The following is an 18968-nucleotide window of genomic DNA, read 5'->3' as shown; positions in this document are numbered from 1 at the left end:
TACCGTACTCCTCTCTATTCAAACAAAGGACGCGTGTCCGGGAACCCACTTTCTCCTCCTCCATCTGCACCAGAAACTCCACCATACAATGATCACTCTCCCCAAGAGGATCCTTCACCACAAGGTCCCTAATTCTACCTGCCTCATTATGTAGCACCAGATCCAAGATAGCTCGCTCCCTCGTCAGCTCCAACACACACTGTTCCAGGAAACTATCCAGGCAGCATTCCAAGAACTCTTCCTCAAGCTCCCTGCGTCCAACATGGGTCGACCAATCAATATGCAGATTGAAATCCCCCATAACTACGGTCGTCCCATTCCTGCACGCCGCACTTATTTGCGCGTTAACAGCCCGCCCCACCTCCAGATCATTATTCGGGGGCCTATAGACGACACCCACCAGCGTCTTCCTCCCTTTGCTGTTCCTAATCTCCACCCACAACGATTCCACCCTCTGCTCCTTGGCTCCAGTATCATCCCTTGCTACCACTGTGATGCTATCCTTAATCAGCAGAGCTACGCGCCCCCCCTTTTCCCTCCTGTCTATCCTTCCTAAACACTTGATGGCCCTGTACATTCAGCTCCCAGTCCCTGTCACCCTGCAGCCACGTCTCTGTAATGGCCAGCAGATCGTATCCATTTGTGTCGATCTGCGCCACCAGCTCATCCACTTTATTCCGAATGCTTCGTGCATTCAGATAAAGCGCTTTCATCCCAGACTTCACCTGGACCCTATTTGCCGTAACGCCACCAACTATACTCACGCCCCCTACTCCCTCTATTATTGGGACATCCTCGGCCTCTTCCCTTACCTATACCCTATCCTTAACTTTAGACCTCGTAACATCACCTACCCTCACGCCCCCCCCCCCAAATTAGTTTAAAGCCCTGTCTACAGCCCTCTTTACTCGATTTGCCAGCACTCTGGTCCCAGCACGGTTCAGACCAACCCCATCCCGCCCGAACAGGTCCCACCTACCCCAATACTGGTGCCAATGCCCCATAAATTCAAACCCATTCCTCCCACACCAATCCCTGAGCCACCCATTCACTTCCTTAATCCTGTCAACCCTATGCCCGTCTGCACTCGGTTCAGGCAGTAGCCCAGAGATAACCACCTTGTCGGTTCTACTTTTTAATTCCATTCCCAGTTTTTCATACTCCCTCCCCAGATCCTCAGTCCGCATTTTGCTTATATCGCCGGCACCCACATGTACCACAACGACTGGATTCTCACCCTCCCACTCCAGGTTCCTCTGCAGCCCAGCTGCGACATCCCGTACCCGAGCACCAGGCAGACAACACACCCTTCTGTGCGCTTTGTCATTGTGACAAAGGACAGTGTCAATACCCTTCACCCCACTATCCCCAATCGCTACTACGTTCCTTTTCCCCCTCTCTTTGCCTATGTCCTGCTGCATCCCTGCACCGTGTGCAGTTTGCTCACCAACCTCATCTGCCTCGTTCTCGTCCAGCCTGGAAGCAAGACCTCAAACCTGTTATGCAGATTAAGAGGCTGAGGCCTCCACTCCTCACCCCCTTCCTCCTCCCAGCAACCTCCTCTTGTCCCTGACCCTTAGAGTTAGCCTGTCTAGGGGGGGTGGACGTCACTTGCACCCCATTGACAATGGCACCCTCTCTCCCCTTGATGAGCCTCAGTGTCTGTAGCTCAGAGGCCAGCTCATCCACCTTGAGCTGGAGCTCCTCCAGCAACCTGCACATACTACAGACATGGTCACTGGGATGGACCCTGGAGTCCACCAGTTCCCACATCATACAGAAACCACACATCACATGCCCCTCCATTATTCACTGTAGTAATTTTGAAAAAAATTTTTTTTGTTTTTTTTTTCCTTGTTTTTCAAACGAACTCACCTGGCCTTTTTTCCCCCCCAAGCCCTTTTTGATATTAAGCCCTAATAGCTCACTCTGTTTCCCACTCACTCCGCTGCCCGCTCAGACGCTGCCTGCTGTCTACACCAGGCCTCCTTTTAAACCTGGCGCTGATTTAAAGCTGATGGCTCACAACTGCCTGCTAACCACTCCCTCAGAATTCTTAAAGCAGTAAATACAATAAATAAATGCTTTAAACAGTTCTACAAAGAACAAAGTGTTTTAAACAGGTTTTTAACAGGTAAAATCTTAGCTCTCTCTCTGCTCCTTCACTCGTCTGCTCCAGTAAACAGCAATGCTGACCACTGTGCCACCCTTTTGAGATGAAGTTTGCTGAATTCTATGAAGCTTTCCATGGTAGATCTTCTGATTGGCTTGAGTTAAAAATGGTTCAGTTGAATCCTATTACAGGTCAACTGCAGCTTTTACTTTGAGGGTCCTTTTTTAATTGACCGACCTTGCTTTCTTAGTTAATCATGAATGATTGATTGTCAGTCATTTCCTACCAGCCTCATGTTTGCTAACCCAGAAATCCTGGGAGGTTACAACGCAGGAATATGTTTGTACACATACCAATAAGACTAATTTTCTCTCCTGCTTGCTCCTCATATCCTTGAATAAATGGACGTTTTAAGCTATCTATTGAACATGGTCGTCATTGATCTTAATTCTGGTAAAAGAAGTGATGCACAAACATTTATGATAACATACCAAAACACAGATTTGGCATGTTGTATACATTAGTGTTGTAGGGCTGATGAGCTCACCAAATTTCTCTTGTTCTAAATTTATTACTCTGCTACCATTCCATGGCTGCTGCACAAATCTAAGTAACCATTATACATCTAAACACAGAACACTACAGTGCAGTACAGGCCCTTCGGCCCTCAATGTTGTGCTGACCAGTGGAACGAATCTAATGACCCTCTAACCTTAGCTATTCCAATGTTATCCATATGCCTATCCACTGACCATTTGAACGCCCTTATAGTTGGCGAGTCCACAACTGCTGCAAGCAGGGCATTCTGAGCCCTTACTACCCTCTGAGTAAAGAACCTACCTCTGACATCCGTCCTGTAATTATCACCCCTCAATTTAAAGCTGTCTTCTCATGTTCGCCATCACCATCCGAGGAAAAAGGCTCTCGCTGTCCACCTTATCTAACCCTCTGATCATCTTGTATGCCTCAATTAGGTCACCTCTTAACCACCTTCTCTCTAACGAAAATAACCTCAAGCCCCTCAGCCTTTCCTCATAAGACCTTCCCACCATACCGGCAACATCCTGGTAAACCTCCTCTGCACCCTTTCCAATGCTTCCACATCCTTCTTATAATGCGGCGACCAGAACTGTGCGCAATACTGCAAGTGTGGCCGCACCAGAGTTTTGTACAGTTGCAACATGATCTCATAGCTCTGAAATTCAATCCCTCTACCAATAAAAGCTAACACACTGTACAGCTTCTTAACAACCTTATCAACCTGGGTGCCAACTTTCAGGGATCCAAGCACATGTACACCGAGATCTCTCCGCTCGTCGATGCAACCAAGAGTCTTTCCATTAGCCCTATATTCTGTACTCCTGTTACTCTTACCAAAGTGAACCACGTCACACTTTTCTGCATTAAACTCCATTTGCCACCTCTTAGCCCAGCTCTGCAGCTTATCTACATCTCTGCAAACTGTAACATCCATTTTCACTGTCTACAACTCCTCCAACTTTGGTGTCGTCAGCAAATTTACTAACCCACCCTTCTACACCCTCATCCAGGTCATTTATAAAAATGACAAACAGCAGTGGCCCCAAAACAAATCCCTGAGGTACACCACTAGTAACTGAACTCCAGGTTGAATATTTGCCATCAACCACCACCCTCTGTCTTCTATCAGCTAGCCAATTCCTGATCCAAACGGCTAAATCACCCTCAATCCCATGCATCTGCATTTTCTGCAGTAGCCTACCATGGGGAACCTTATCAAACGCTGTGCTAAAATCCATATACACTACGTCAACTGCCTTACCCTTATCCACCTCCTTTGGTCACCTTCTCAAAGAACTTGATAAGGTTTGTGAGGCACGACCTACCCTTCACAAAACTGTGTTGACTATCCCTAATCAATTTATTTCTCTCTAGATGATTATAAATCCTATCTCTTATAATTATTTCCAAAACTTTGCCCGCAGCAGAAGTAATGCTCACCAGTCTACAATTCCCAGGATGGTCTCTACTCCCCTTTTTGAACAAGGGGGCAACATTTGCTATCCTCCAGTCTTCTGGCACAATATCTGTAGCTAATGATGACATGAAGATCAAAGCCAAAGGCTCTGCAATCTCCTCCTAGCCTCCCAGAGAACCCTAGGGTAAATCCCATCTGGCCCAGGGGATTTATCTATTTTTCATACTCAAGAATTGCTAACACCTCCTCCTTTTATGTACCTCAATCCCATCTAGTCTAAAAGCCTGTATCTCAGTATTCTCCTTGACTACTGTAAATCTTGATACAATAATGTTGGTATTGGATCCCAAGACACATCTGCCCTCAGTTGATAGCTTCCTATGGTTATTCAGTAGGGGATCACTGAATAGAAGTGAGAATTGAGATCCATCCAACCTAAGTCACTTCATACCAAACGGTTATCCTCCTCATCCTACTGTATTGTCAAACCTGTGAATCATCTGCATCAGTAACTGTTTCCTCTAGCACTTTTTACAGGTTGTTAGTATTGAGTGATAGCATAGTGTTGCAACGCAAATGGAATGGAGCCTAAAATCAAAAAGATATAGTATTGGTTCAGAATTCTCATTTGCATGCCTAATCGTATAAACCCAAAAACTGTCTCCAATGCTGAGCTGTAGGCTGGATGTTGCAATGGAGGTGCCAGTTGAAAGGAGCTTTAAAAAGCACTTTAAAATCCACACGTTCTTGCAATATTAACTCAAGACCTGGTAAGATATTGTCACAGAAATCACAATCTGACTATTCATCTATTAAACTGAACAATGTCTCCCTGGTTGGTTCAAATTAATTTGTTAAGATCTAGCTGCCAAACAAAAGCATGCAGGATAACTTTTTTGCCTCATCTCGCTTGATGGTATATTTCTATTTTACGTTTGGGCTATTCTCCCATCAACAGCAACACTCATTTGTTGATATGATTTGTTGAGAATTTATCATGTTTTTTGTTGGCTGGCCACATACTGGTGTTTGAGCCTCAACTCGCTGGTTGCCTCAATTACACAAAACATAATTTATACTGCCAGTTGGACTAGACCTGAAATTTGCTCACCTTGTTTTTTTTTCTCATGGAATTTGAGCAAGGCTGACATATGTTGCCCATTCCTCATTTCCCTTGAGTGAGTGACTGACTTGGAGGCCAGTGATGCATGGTGCACGTGACAAATTTTGTGTTCTAAGTTAATTTTATGTCAAGAAATTTGGCTTCTCGAGTTGTCGTTTGTACTCTGAATTTGGCGGTCTTATCCTAGGAGCATACTTGCAGACATGATTTGTGGGTGCAGGTAACTTGGAATTAGAGCTGAAACAATGCAAGCAAGCAAACTCCACTAGATGAAAGAGAGCTTCTATCTTGGGGTAAAAGCAAATGACAAAGGGTCAGCCAGGTTCAACGTTAGCTCTATTCTGTAGAATAGGTGCTGTAAAAGTCCCTCAACACCAGGATAAAGTCCAACAGATTTACTTGAATAATGAACTTCCGGAGCACTGCCCCCTCAGCAGGTGGCTTTGTGATTCCTAGCAAGCCTGTTGAACTTTAACCTGGTGTTGTGAGACTTCTTGCTGTGCCCACCCCAGTCCAATGCCTGCATCATGTCACAGATGCTGTCAGACCTGCTGAGATTTTCCAGTTCTCCTTCTACCTTTTGGCTATGTTTCATGCCTATAATAATTCTGACGCAATGCAAACTCATTGTTATCAAATGCCTGCCTGTCAAAGGTCATTTTTATACTTAATCCACTTACTGAACTTATTTCTCCATTGCTATTCTGTTTGTATTGTCAGGCTGCACAAAGTTGATTGGCAAAACTGCCACAGAAAAGCAACTTGAATTCAAATGGACCTCCTCTAATGAGCCTGCAGAATAAAGGAGTCACCAGAGAGTAGACATCTGTCACATATTTTCTATTTTTTTGATAGCGTGTAGATAATTTTGTTTCCACGGTCATTTAATTTTTTTGTGACTATGCTGAGTCTAACTTGCACAGGAAGTTTTGGTGGTTGCAGCGTTGTACAATTGGTCATAAATGACGTGTTGAGCTGACTGAGAATGTTCAGGAGAGTAAGATTGGAACACAGGCAGATCCAGGGAGTAGTTTTATCTGGATTTCCATCTGTTGAACTGGACCCGGAAAGTTTATTCTGCAGTCATGATAAATGTGCACAATATTGGCTTTAATTGTCTGTGACACTGAATAATGCAGGAATGTATTGTCTTTTTTTTTGAGAACATAGCCAAGTAGTCCCATTTATACAAATGGTCTCAATTTCTGAGTGTCAGCCGAAATAGCTGGACAATTTAATGTATTTTACCCATGTGCAGTTGCATACTGAGACTGGGTAAAGCACTTGGTACACACCAGTTAAATCCCATCGGCCCTGTTCGCATTCATAGCTTGGCTGATTAGGCTTCCTTAATAGCCTTTTAATTGTGCAAATGGTTTTTTGTCAAATAGCTACAGAAAGTTGTACATGTGATTCAATTTAATACATGCCTTTGTCAAATAAGACTTGATGTTTCATATGCTTCCCATCTGCATTAGCCATTACGACCGAGAGGACCTTGCTTCCAACCATTCAGAAATGTTGAAAACTTGTTCATCCAACTGCATAATGTTTTGAGTTGCAATGCCTTAATGACCAGACACAGCATTGGCAGAGAAGGCAAGAAACCAAAGCAATCATACACTCTGGATCCCACTGCTTTGTGGGGTGTCCTGCCTCATGTATCCAAGGATGTGCATACCAAGAATTGGCCTGTAAGTCATTTGAAGACCTATGGCCAAATCTTGTGCATCTGTATAGATGGCATCCTTGAATTGAGGGATAACTAACAATGACCCACATGTTTTTCCGCAAAACCCACAACAATGTTAAGTTGATTTTGCAATTGAATTGTTACAAATCCGTAAACTATTTGGCATTCAAACATTTGTGTAATCTTGGCTTGTGTAGCAAAGGAGGAATGTTTATTTTGGTGTTAATTGAAGAAGAACCTAATTATTTCTAGCACTTTGACTTGTTAATGAGCAAAATGGTGGCAGAATGTAATGTGCAATAAATTTTTAAATATTAGTACTATGGGTGCTGAATTCTGTACTGAATTTGTTTTCAAATTTTCTCTATGAAACTCATGTGGTTAATTGTTACTTTATTTTTCTTCTCTTTTGGCAACATTAAGTGGCTTAAAGCCAAGGTAAGATGAGCATTTTTCTTTTGTAGTGCACCAGCAAATCTTTTCAATGCAACATCATAATTAATACACAACAGTATTTTACATAGGATGATAAGGCTTCAGAGCAAGAGTAGGCAAAATGGCTCTTTTGGCCTTCTCTGACATTTGATAAGATCATGGCTCAACTCCACTTTCCCCTCTGCCCTTCTTAACCCTTAACATCTTGTCTATCTAAGATTTGTCAAACTTGATATGTTTCAATCTCCATTGCTTTTTGGAAAAGATAATTCCTCCAGAAAATAATTATCTAAATTTTAAAAGGGACTCCTTTGTAATCTTAAACTGTCTGTCCTAGTTCTAGTCTCCCTACAAGAGAATAAATGCTCTGTATCCATCTTATCAAGTTCCTTGGGGTGTAATATTTCAATAAACCACCACTCATTCTTCTTAACTCCAGTGGGCACAGGCCCAATCTGTTCAACCATTCGTCCTAAGAGTAGCCTTTTGTCCCTAGAATGAGTTGTGAACTTGCTCTGAACTGCTAGCGCAATGATAACTTTCCTGAAATAAGGAGACCAAAACTACACAACACCCCAGAATATGGTCTGTACAAATGTAACAACGCATCCCTACTTTTATATTCATTCTGATGTCAAAAAATGCCAATATGCTATTTGCTGTACCTGCATACTATATTTTTTTGTGATCCATGTACTAGGGAGCCCAAATGCCTTTCTATCAGGTCTACAATCTCACCAGCATACTGAACAAAGAAAATTACAGTACAGGAACAGGCTCTTTGGCCCTCCAGGCCTATACTGACTGCTTTTTAATTCTCCTGCCAAATGGGCAACTTCACATTTCCCACATTATAACCTATTTTGCCCAATTAACCTGTCTATATCTTTCACCCCACACTCCCTCCACCTGGCCCCCCCCAACCCCCTCCACTTTGCTGGCAATTTAGCTACCATAAAGTCTGGTGCTTTCATCAAAGTCATTGATGTAGACTGTAAGTGGTTGAGGTCACAGCTCTGATCCCTGTGGTACTTTAGATCTTGCAAACCATTTATCCCTGCTGTTTGCTACTTGTCGTCTAACCAGTCTTTTATCCATGCTATTATATTGCCTCATATGCTGATTTCTTCTGTGCAGCCTTTTGCGACACCTTATCTATGCATCTGGGAAATCTAAGTTCACCAGAATTACAAATTCCCTATTGTCCACCTTGCTTGTTGCTTCCTCAACAAAGACTTATGGTTGGCTATCCCAGTATGTCCTAATTCATTGATTTAAAGTGATCTCTAAGTGTTTTTTTTGAGACTTAGAAATTGTTATAAACCTTTTGGGATTTCCCAGACATCACTACAATACCTTTGGGATAGCTCAGTAAAATTCTTCATAATTTAAATGTGGGACATTATTCTAAGCATATATGCAGTCACTTAAATGGTATGTTTTTAGGAAACTTTATATGTACTGAACCTAGCAATTGAAATTTCAAATGGTGTACTAAATCTTTACTTTGTATAGCATTTAAATTTACACCTGGAAAATCTTAATTTTGTTCAATTCTTTTCTGGGACATGATCTTTCTGATCACACTCAGTACCTGTTCAACTGCCTAATAATCTTTTGGCCTGAACAGTGCTGCCAAGTCTTAACATTGTGGTTATGCATCACAACTAAACATCTAATCCTCATCTGATAATCCCTCAGCAATTGGTGTTTTGGGGGCCAGTTATAGTGCTCTTGCTGCCAACTAGCTGAGATCAATCCATTCATGACTTGGTTTTGAAGCTTGTACTTTGCAGGTTTTTGAGCTCAGCTCCTATCTACGTAAGCTGACAACCTCCAGTGAGCTGAACTGGTTCGTTTTCAATGATCATGTTCAGAAAGCCAATGATATTGGACTCCATTTTATTAATATAGTAATAGTTAGAATTTATAGCACATACTTTCAATTAAGCATTCCTTGCTTGAACTGTGGTTTTTTTCTGCAGCATGGAAGTAATCAACCTGCAAGAACTGGTACGCTCACTAGGACAAATCCGCCCACCCAAAAGCCACCAAGTCCCCCGATGTCTGGACGTGGAACTTTAGGGTATGCTGCTCCACATGTGGGAAAGATTAGTCAATTATTTTCTTAGCCTGTAACTATGCTTTTGTGCCTTTTGTAGAGGAGACTTACTTTAGTTAATTACGTTGATAATGTATATGTTGCAAGTAGTGAGGTTGTATCATTTAATGGATCCCAATTAATGGAGTAAATATACAGAAAAATGTTTGCTCGTTAAGATCGTTAAGACATTCCATTTAATGGCATGGTTTATGGTGTATACTCTAATTCTCACGTTCTAATTCCTAATAGCTTTTCTTGTTCTAAATGGGCACACTGAGCTTTAACAGTAATTTTTTTAAGATGGAGGGTGGTGGTTGGGGGGGGGGGGGGGAGCAAAAGTTTTCATTGCAGTTTGGAAACCGTTCTTGTCTGTGCGTGTTCGGTTTTAAGTCCAAGTACAAAAATGGTGAGGTTTGGAATTGGTTAGCCTGTTCCTTTAATAGTTGTGTAGAATAGAAACTATCTCTTAGTAGAAATCTTTATTTAGCCTTGAACAAACTACTCCAAAATGTCAACCGATTTTTGTTTCTGTTTCTGCTTGTGTTGCTGCTTATTTTTTCTGAAATGAGTTCTTTATTACTTCTGTGCTTCTATAAATGAAATATTGTAATTTGATGGTACAATGTGAACTTGCCTGTAACAAATCTTGGCATATGGAAAATAGTGCAATGCCTTTACCCTAGGACTTAGAAATTGTACTTTTTAATTCCATTCCCTTAAGCTTTTATGGGCGGCAATGCATTCACAATAGGAAAGGAATTTAAACTTGACAATTTTGCACCAACCACTGGGATAGCTGAGCAGCCTCAGGTATATCAGCTTTATTATTTCATACTTTGAAAGGATCCAATCTTTAATTTTCATAAGGTGGCTGTTAGGTAAAACAATACAAAGTCCGGGGAGGGTGTGTAGCAGGTTTGTTTGTTTCAGTATAATCTGGTGTAGAGGCAGCATCTGATTCATAACAATAACATGAAGTAATTTTTCTCTACCTTCAGACGAAACACTCCCTATAAAACGCTAGAGCCTGTTAAGCCACCTGTTATTCCTAATGACTACATGACTAGTCCTGCTAGGAATGTGACTGCAAACCAGCAAAGCCCTATGCGAACAGCATCTCTGAACCAAAGGCCAAGAACACACAGGTATGAATGCTCTTTGTGTGATCAACTTTTCAACTCTAAAATGACACTTTGTCGAGATAATTGAAGTTGGATCTGCTTTTAACCTTGTTTTTTGTTGACAAATGTGCTAGTAGTGTAGTAGGACCACTGTTTCATCAATTTTGTTCCCTTCACGTAAGGGTCAAAAGGGCGTATGTTCAGTCATCAGTGTTCAGTACTACTTGTGATGGTTCAGACACCAAAGCATCTTTGATGTCTGAACCATCATAAATAGTACTGAGCACTGATGACCAAGCATCGTTGCGCACATGCAGCAAGGCCTGAGCTGATAATTGGCAAGTAAAATGTAAATCACAAGTGTCAGGCAATGGTCATCTCCAGCTCGGAAGAATCTATTGGTCTCCCCATGGCATTCATGGCATTAATTAAATTGCTGAAACCCCCACCATCATGTAAAAGCAAAAGATTGCAGATTTTGGAATCCCAAAAACAGCAAATGCAGGAAAATCTTAACAGGTCTGACAGCATCTGTAGAGAGAGAATAGAGCTAACCATTTGAGTTGGGATCACCCTTTGTCGGAGCTGAAGGCAAAAAAAGGATGAGATGGGAGGAGGGGGGATTGTAATTGGCAAAAAAATGTCATCAACACAAGTCAAAGGGAATGTAAATGGTGATAATAAAGGCTGAGAATGGTGCTCATGACGGCCCATTAAGAGTACAATGCACAAATGGCTGAACAAAGGTGCAGAGTGTTAAAGGACAAGGGGAGAGATGGGGTGCATGTGTTTTGGGGGGAGGAGAGATGGGGTGCGTGTGCATTTTGAGGGGGGAAGAGATGGGTTGCACGCGTGTTGAGGAGGGAGTGTGTGTGTTGCACGCACGTTGAGGGGGGAGCATATGTAAGTGTGTGACAAATAAGATTACTCACTCCAGAAACTTGAAACCATCCACGTCATATCTTTACCCTATCCACTATCATCTTAAAGATTTACTCTGTCCATCAATGCACAGTGGCAATATTGTACAATAGTGTATCTCGGGACTTAATGTATACTGCTGCCACTTTGCTGTAGACACCTTGCCTTTTGATTCTCCGAAACTTGTCTACCATCTGCATGATAGTTAAGAGGAATACTCTCCACTTGCATAACTGAAGAAAAGTTAGAATTTGTACAGTGGTGCACTTTGACTGGACTGATAAAGCCATGTACAACAAATAATGTATCTTGGCTTCCTCCAATTAACACCTAACCTCCCATTTTTCTCTTAGCTGATTTAAGTTAAATTTTTGTCATGTGTTCTGCACTCAGATTTTTCTAATCAAAGGGATTAATATATCCCATTATTAGCTTTAACACTTCTATCCTTCATCCAAAGAGTGAATATAATTTCATGATATGTTAACAGACAACTTTATTTATGCTCCACCATCTACAGCTTCGTGAATGAAGCTCTGCTTTTTTCTTGACGTCCATCCCCAACTTAAAGATTAGTTAAACTTCCTCTGATTACACATTGGTAAGACCAAAGCTAGAAATCTTTACCCCTGCCCATGTTTCTGTTTTCCCAGCAAGTTGCATACTCAGTCTAAGCTGAACAGTATATGACCATGATGTTTTTCTTGCATGATTTGAACCACAATTAAAGCCATTGTTGCTAACACCCCCATGCCAGTCTCCACTCTAGCTTCTAATGGTACAGTCGTAATGGAAACTCAAGGTTATGGTGGGCATGCAGCAGATTCTACTCATAGTAAATAAATGCAGTGCTTAATATTCTGATCTCCCAATGGTAAGTTGGGTGCAGCAAATAATTGAACATCAAAATTCCTTTAGACTGTTTTAGTAAATTATGCTTATTTTTGATGAGAGTAAGTAGTTTAAATCTGTATGCAAATGGTCACTACCTAATTATATCCCAGTCCAGCTGGCAGTTGTGTTCTGGCCATGTCACTAATTACCACTCGGGGAGAGATTTGCAACAAAGTCAGCAGAAGGATGAATCTGTCTTGATGCTGCATGCCATTTTTTAATGTCACAAATCTAAGCTATTAGCTTTATTCTTGGGTGGCATTTTGCAATATGTGGGGAAAAAAAAGCTGCATTCCACAGTAGTTGAAAAATGTTTCCAAGTTTGAATTACAAAACATCCCTAGTTTAAACATCATGAATGGTAACTGTTGGTGGTTAGGGGCAATTTTAGCTAAATAATCCCACTTGTGACTTTGCTTCTCAATTCCCCAATTTTTTTTTCAGAGCATTGACAAGACAGAACTGATGTTCATTGCATCAAGTTCTTAATAAATGTGAACCCACAGCACTGAGCTCACCACAATTTTGGTCTCATTTAATCATTAGAAAAATAATAGGTATGGGAAATAGTAATGTCCAAGGACATAAGATTTTTCTGAAACTGAAAATAAAGGTGTTTTTACTGAACCCAAGTAAAATGAGACATTGTTTTCAATTAATTTATTGATTTCATATTTTCATGTTTTATGTTTACCCAATAGATTCAGATTGTTCTTCTAGACATTCGTTGCTTTAAATATTGTTTGCCTAATGCATTGCAGCTCATATTCCAACTGTGTCTCAGACAGTAAATTGCTTTAACATATGGTCATTGATACAACAGCCATTTTGTGCATACTTAAATAGAAAGCTGGAAAAACTCTGGTCTGGCAACATATGTGGAGAGTGAGAAACAGTAACGCTTCAGTCTATTACACGATTTCAGAACATATGCTTAATTTGCAAGTAACAGAATCAACAACTTAGTGGAGCTGTTAATTACAGAAGAAACACTCACTTGCACTCACCAGATCCACCTACACAAGGGAACTTCAATATCTATTGGCATAAGAAGTTGAAGCTTTTTAAAATCTCACCCAAAGAATGGCACCTGACAACAGAATGCTCATGCAGTTGATTATTATTGAAATGTCAGCCTGAATAACATACTGTACTGCTGCAATGGGATGTGGATGTAAATGTATGTGCAATTGACAGTTCTTCACATTGCTGTTGCTTTTACTCGTTTTAACATTGCAAAACTAAACCTATGGCACCAGCCAATTTGCCATTTGCAGTGCCTGGCTGGAACTCCATCTCTTATTTAAGAAGCATGCAGCTTTGGATGAATGTGAGGAAACATTGGCTCTTTCATTAGATTGGTTCTGAAAATATTAGTGATTTATGGCACTTTTATTCAGTGTAATGCATAAATGGGATACAGTAAAAATTCTCCCCTGACAGCACCTTGTTGAAATTTTGACACAATTGGTGACAGCTGTGCCATATTGAGTTGAGTGGAAGAGAAAAGGTAATGCAATCTGTTGTACTCTAAATTTAGCTTTATTTGCCGCTTGTAGCCTTCAGGAAGCCACTACACTTAATGGTGCAGTAATTTCAGTAAATGTTTGATATCATGCACAATAACCACTGAAGAATGTATTTGTAGTTGACTAGTTAATATACTTCCGTCTCGGTGCTTGAGTCAAAATGCTTGGTTCTGAGTTTTTGAGGATGGGCAAGAAAAGCTGTTAGTTGTACGTGTCAGGAAGCATCCAGGTTGACTCTCATCTAAGCTGAGTTTGTTGACCTGAGACAGCAGGATTGGCCAGTTGGCCTCTTATGGAGAGTTGAATGGTGAGCTGGAAACGCATATATGAATTTGTTAAGCACAGGGATCAGCTTTGACTGTTATGCCTCTATGGTTGAGTAGCCAGTTGAGATTGAGGCTTGCATGTATCTATGGCTAAAGTACAGCAGCTCATGTATATCCTTAACCTAGCAAGGAGTTTTCCATTTGGGATAGCTGCTGAGTAAAAATTGCTGATATGCTTGTTTTTATTTTTTATTTCGCCTTAGTGGGAGCAGCGGAGGAAGTGGAAGCCGAGAAAACAGTGGAAGCAGCAGTATAGGTGTTCCTATTGCTGTGCCTACTCCCTCGCCACCCACTCTTTTGCCAGGTCGGTAAAATTCTAATGCTTTGCAGATGAATAAATGGTGAATGCTTAAGAGTCTGTTTATGAAGTTGATTTTGAGAAGTAATTTCCCTGAACTTTTAAGGATTAGTATAGTTAGGACAAATTTCAAGATAGAATGAAAACACAAAATGCTGGAAATATTCAGCATGCTGGATAGCAGCTGTGAAGGCAAACAGTTGCTGTGAAGGCAATTGTTTCAGGTCCATGTCTTTTCATCAGAAGGTCATTGAACTGAAATGCCAATGGGGTATAGTCTCAGAAAAGAGGGTCAATCGTTTAGGACTGGGGTGAGGAGAAATTACTTCATTTGAGGGTTACAAATCTTTCCATTTATCTAGCTGAAAGGGTCATGGATGCTATATCATGGCATATATTCAAGGCTGGATTTTTGACTCTCCCAGAAATCAAAGATATTGATAATGGCTAGGAAAGGGGTTGAGACAGAAGATTGGCCAAGATGGTATTGAATAATGGTGCAGGCTCAACGGGCAGTTTGTTCCAACCTGTCCCTTTTTGTGTTCTTAAGTTGTTGTGCTCAAGGTAGAAGAATGGATTTGCAAGAGAGAACCCATCCTATCTCCATTTACTGTCTGTACTGATTTCTCATTACTGAATGGACCTTATCACCACCCACCCCCGATGTTCATACGATGTGGCATATATATTTCTTGTCTCAGCCCAGCCAATATTATAATTTTGTCCAGTGGCATCAAATTTCCTTATTTCTTAAATTTAACGTTTATAAAGAACTACTGGATAAATTGTTATAATCATAATTTGACTTTTTTTGTTAGCATCATATTCTGTCCCAGTTGGAGCCCCTTCCCTGCCGCCACCACCACCTCCACTGCCAGCGGGCAGTTTCATAGGTGAGACTGGCTGCTGCTTGGAACTACTCACGCGTTTGTCCTTTCACAGCTAACTAATGGATTTGGAAAATGGTGTTGTTTCTCAATGGATTACAATGACTAAACTGGATGGAATGATTTTGGGTTATAAGGAACTGTTGATAGTGTTCAAGACTTTTAATCCCTGTTAGTGTCTTTGAAGTGGGCTCAGGGTTGACAGGCTGTCCAGGAAATTCTTAAAACTATAAAATATTAACCCACCAACTGAAACCAGATCCATGTTTTGTCTTTCAGTCCAGTTTTGTGATAACTTTTTGAGTTTTGCGGATGATGATCTTTATACCTTGCCTAAATGACCATTATTAAATCATTTTGCAATTGAAGGGAATGTATTAAATATGGGGAGTATCAACCTTGAGTTTAATCTTGTCCTTATCGAATGCCCATATGCCCATTTGAGTTTTTTCTTTTCTTGCCTCATCACCTTGTTTACTGTGGGGCTGGAGAAGCTCAGGACTGGTTCCCAACAGACCTTTCAGTTGCAATCAGATCTCTCTGTAGAGACTGGGAATTGTTAGGGTGCTGGTCCAGAACCCTAATACATTTGGGAGTCAGACTAGACGGCAACAATTTTTCCTCTTTAGCATAAATGTGGATAGGACATTTCTGTCTGGGAATGACTCCTCTACTTTGTCAGCAATCTTTTTATAATAAAACAAATTTTATTCGGAAATATATTTAAAATAACAAATAAAGCCGCTTAACCACTAACAGTTGAACAAAACTTAAAATGAAAGGAAGCAACTTTACTTTCTAGCTTATGACTGTTCCAGTTCTAAATAAGCCCCATTCATGCATAGATCTACACTTCACTTACAAATACAGTTCGCAAACCCAGGCATACTTGCCATAAATTGTTAACAGTCTTGAAGCTTTCAGAGAGATTTTGTGGAGAGTGTGTGTTCTTGGGTATAGTCTATGCATGCCTCTGACTTTAGCAGTCTTTCTGTCTGCTGTAGACTCAGCTTTGCACATTAACCATATTACCACATGACCCTGTCCATCAATCTAATTAAATACCACAGAGGAAATTTCTTCTCCCAGCATCTGAGCTGCATTCCTACTAGATATACTAAGTCCCTGTAGAGTAAAGCTGAACTTCTAAGCATTCCCTTTAAACAAAAAAAGTATATGTATATATTGGTTGCGCTATCATCACAGAATTGAACTTTGAACCTTTCTGATAGGCATAATTTAGCCAACAACTCTAGAATGAGAAAAGAATGTTTTCTGCTCCAACCCTTTTGTGGAAAAGCATTAATTTTTTTTAAGTTGTAGTTTTTGTCAAGAAACATAACCATTTGTCTGGCCAGTTTTTTTAGATTTTAGAACCTTTTGGTTAATTACTAATTGTGGGGATGGTGGGATCTGGATAGTATTTTAAGTCAGTTCTTGAAGAACGTCCTATTACATGGTGGCACAGTGGTTAACCCTGCTGCCTCAATGCCAGGGACCCGGGTTCGATTCCAGCTTTGGGTGACTGTGGAGATTGCATGTTCTTCCCATGTCTGCGTAGGTTTCCTCCCACAGTCTAAAGATGTGCAGGATAAGTTGATTGGTCATACTCAATAGTCCCTTAATGTCTCAAGATGTGTAGGTTGGGGGGCTTACTGGGGTAAATGTGCAGGGATAGGGTGGGGAGTGAGATGCTCTGTTGGAGAGTTAGTGCAGACTTGATGGACTGAATGGCCTCCCCATTCCATGTAGAGATTCTAAGCCCATGTTACTCTGACACTAACGTGGATTGAAATCCTTAGATGCTTCTAAATGCTTACATATGCTTATAAAGGATTATTAATTTAACATTGAAGGTTTGGTTGAATTTGAATTTTAAGTGTCTATACTTTTACAACGTATAAAGCTTTTACTAATCTTACTGGCTTGTTGCAATCACCTTTGTTTGCTGTTGGTGATGGTGTAGTGAAAATTTTTCCCCCCTGAATCTTTGCATGCCTGTAACACTGTCCAGAATCAATAGGAAATTTGGAACTCTTGTGAAAAGTATGGTTTAAGAATGGCTATAGTGTGTATATATCACTTGATGTCTCATTTTTTTCCCCCTAAAAATGTGAAGTGGAATAGAGCCGTGACAGAATGGAAGAAGGAGCATTTTCCGAGTGAGGAAATTGTCAATTGATTTTAATGTAACATGTAGGAATTTCAGATTTTACACAAGTGTGATTAAGCTGAAACTTCTTTTTATCCCCTCACTTTATTTCTTCTGCTCTGGCTGGTTTGAGGATTCACGTTTTCTTCACCAATCAAATCTGCTTTTCAGAAATTACGGAATAATGCATATTTCTTTTTTCCTTCCCTGCTGTGACTTTAATGCTTTCAGCTGGCCCTGGTTCGGCTCCTAGCTCCCAGTACAGTACCATGACCAGACAGATCTCTCGGCATAATTCTACCACCTCTACGGCATCTTCAGGGGGCTTCAGGCGAAATCCTTCAGTGACTTCTCAGTTTTCTGTGCAGCCGCATATTAATGGTGGCCCTCTCTATGCTCAAAATTCAAGTAAGCCTTTTACTTAATACTGCTTCCAAATATACAATGCTTATTGTATATTGAGCTAACTAAGGTGTCATTCAATGCATTTTTTTGTCACCTTTATTGTCTTGTGGATCATTCTACTCTTGGTGGAATTCTGACTTTACAGCACAGGTTGCATGTTCATTTCTATATGATCTATACTCTGCTCATATGTATCTTTCTCAGATGCCGGAAATAATTGGAATCCTCAGCAGATTGTTCAGCACTGAAATTAAGATTTTTAACTGTGCAGCAGCAATTTCTTTTCTGAGGGAGGAGAAAATTTGTTTATGATACATTGTGGGGAAATGAATTTTTAGAACAAAGTATATTTGAAGTAGTTGCAGCACATTGATATTTAAAACAGTTTCTCAGACCCCCACCCACCAGCATAAACTGATTTGTCAAATATTTTAGATGACTTGGTCAACCGTACACTATGCAGAGCACATCATTCTAGCATTCTAAGTTTCACTATTTTGAAAGATAAATTCCAAACCATGTTTATGCGTACATCTTTTTTTGGTTCCGAGAGAATGCTCGGAACTCACTGGAGTGGTAAGGGAAAATATCCCAGCAGGGAAATGGACAGCTGTTCAATGACAGCTAGGTTTTCGAAAAATTTGAGGGATGTGCATACTTCGTTTGGCTGCATCACTACATTTCCAGCATTACGTATAATGGATGGATTTGCAACTGCAACAACTTCAAAAGGTGTTCTTTGAATCATCATATTTATAATGCATCCCAAAATAACTGCAGTATCTGCAAAAAAAAAAATCACCTGAGTGTATTCGTGGCTTGACTGAGGGCTGTAACTTGTAGTCTGCAGACTGGTTTGTTAGGTTCAGACACTCATGCCAAATTTGAATACCGCGAACAAAACTGTGCAACTCACAGAACCATAACGGAGAAGTTTGCCAAAGCAGCTTCTCCATTTGTAATTGCGTGAAGTTTTTAAAAAAATTATTTAAAAACTGAATTACTTATTG

General features: G+C 40.7%; 1 protein-coding gene across 6 annotated transcripts in view; it reads left to right on the top strand.

Annotated features, from left to right (window-relative positions):
* Nucleotides 1-18968, top strand: part of abi1a (abl-interactor 1a) — a 110108-nt gene that overhangs the window by 75293 nt on the left and 15847 nt on the right. For 2 of the 6 annotated variants that reach the window (XM_080211536.1, XM_080211554.1), the window contains exons 4-8: nt 9307-9407; nt 10424-10570; nt 14420-14520; nt 15333-15407; nt 17785-17961. In XM_080211536.1, the coding sequence (XP_080067662.1) occupies nt 9307-9407; nt 10424-10570; nt 14420-14520; nt 15333-15407; nt 17785-17961 (601 nt within the window). The remainder of the gene's footprint in view (nt 1-9306; nt 9408-10423; nt 10571-14419; nt 14521-15332; nt 15408-17784; nt 17962-18968) is intronic. The other 4 variants (XM_080211544.1, XM_080211565.1, XM_080211573.1 and 1 more) reach the window with 2 other exon arrangements.

The sequence above is a fragment of the Carcharhinus amblyrhynchos genome, chromosome 2, assembly GCF_965287045.1.
Source record: "Carcharhinus amblyrhynchos chromosome 2, sCarAmb.v2.hapA, whole genome shotgun sequence".
Classification (NCBI taxonomy): Eukaryota; Metazoa; Chordata; class Chondrichthyes; order Carcharhiniformes; family Carcharhinidae; genus Carcharhinus; species Carcharhinus amblyrhynchos.
This window is presented reverse-complemented; position numbering and strand designations above follow the sequence as displayed.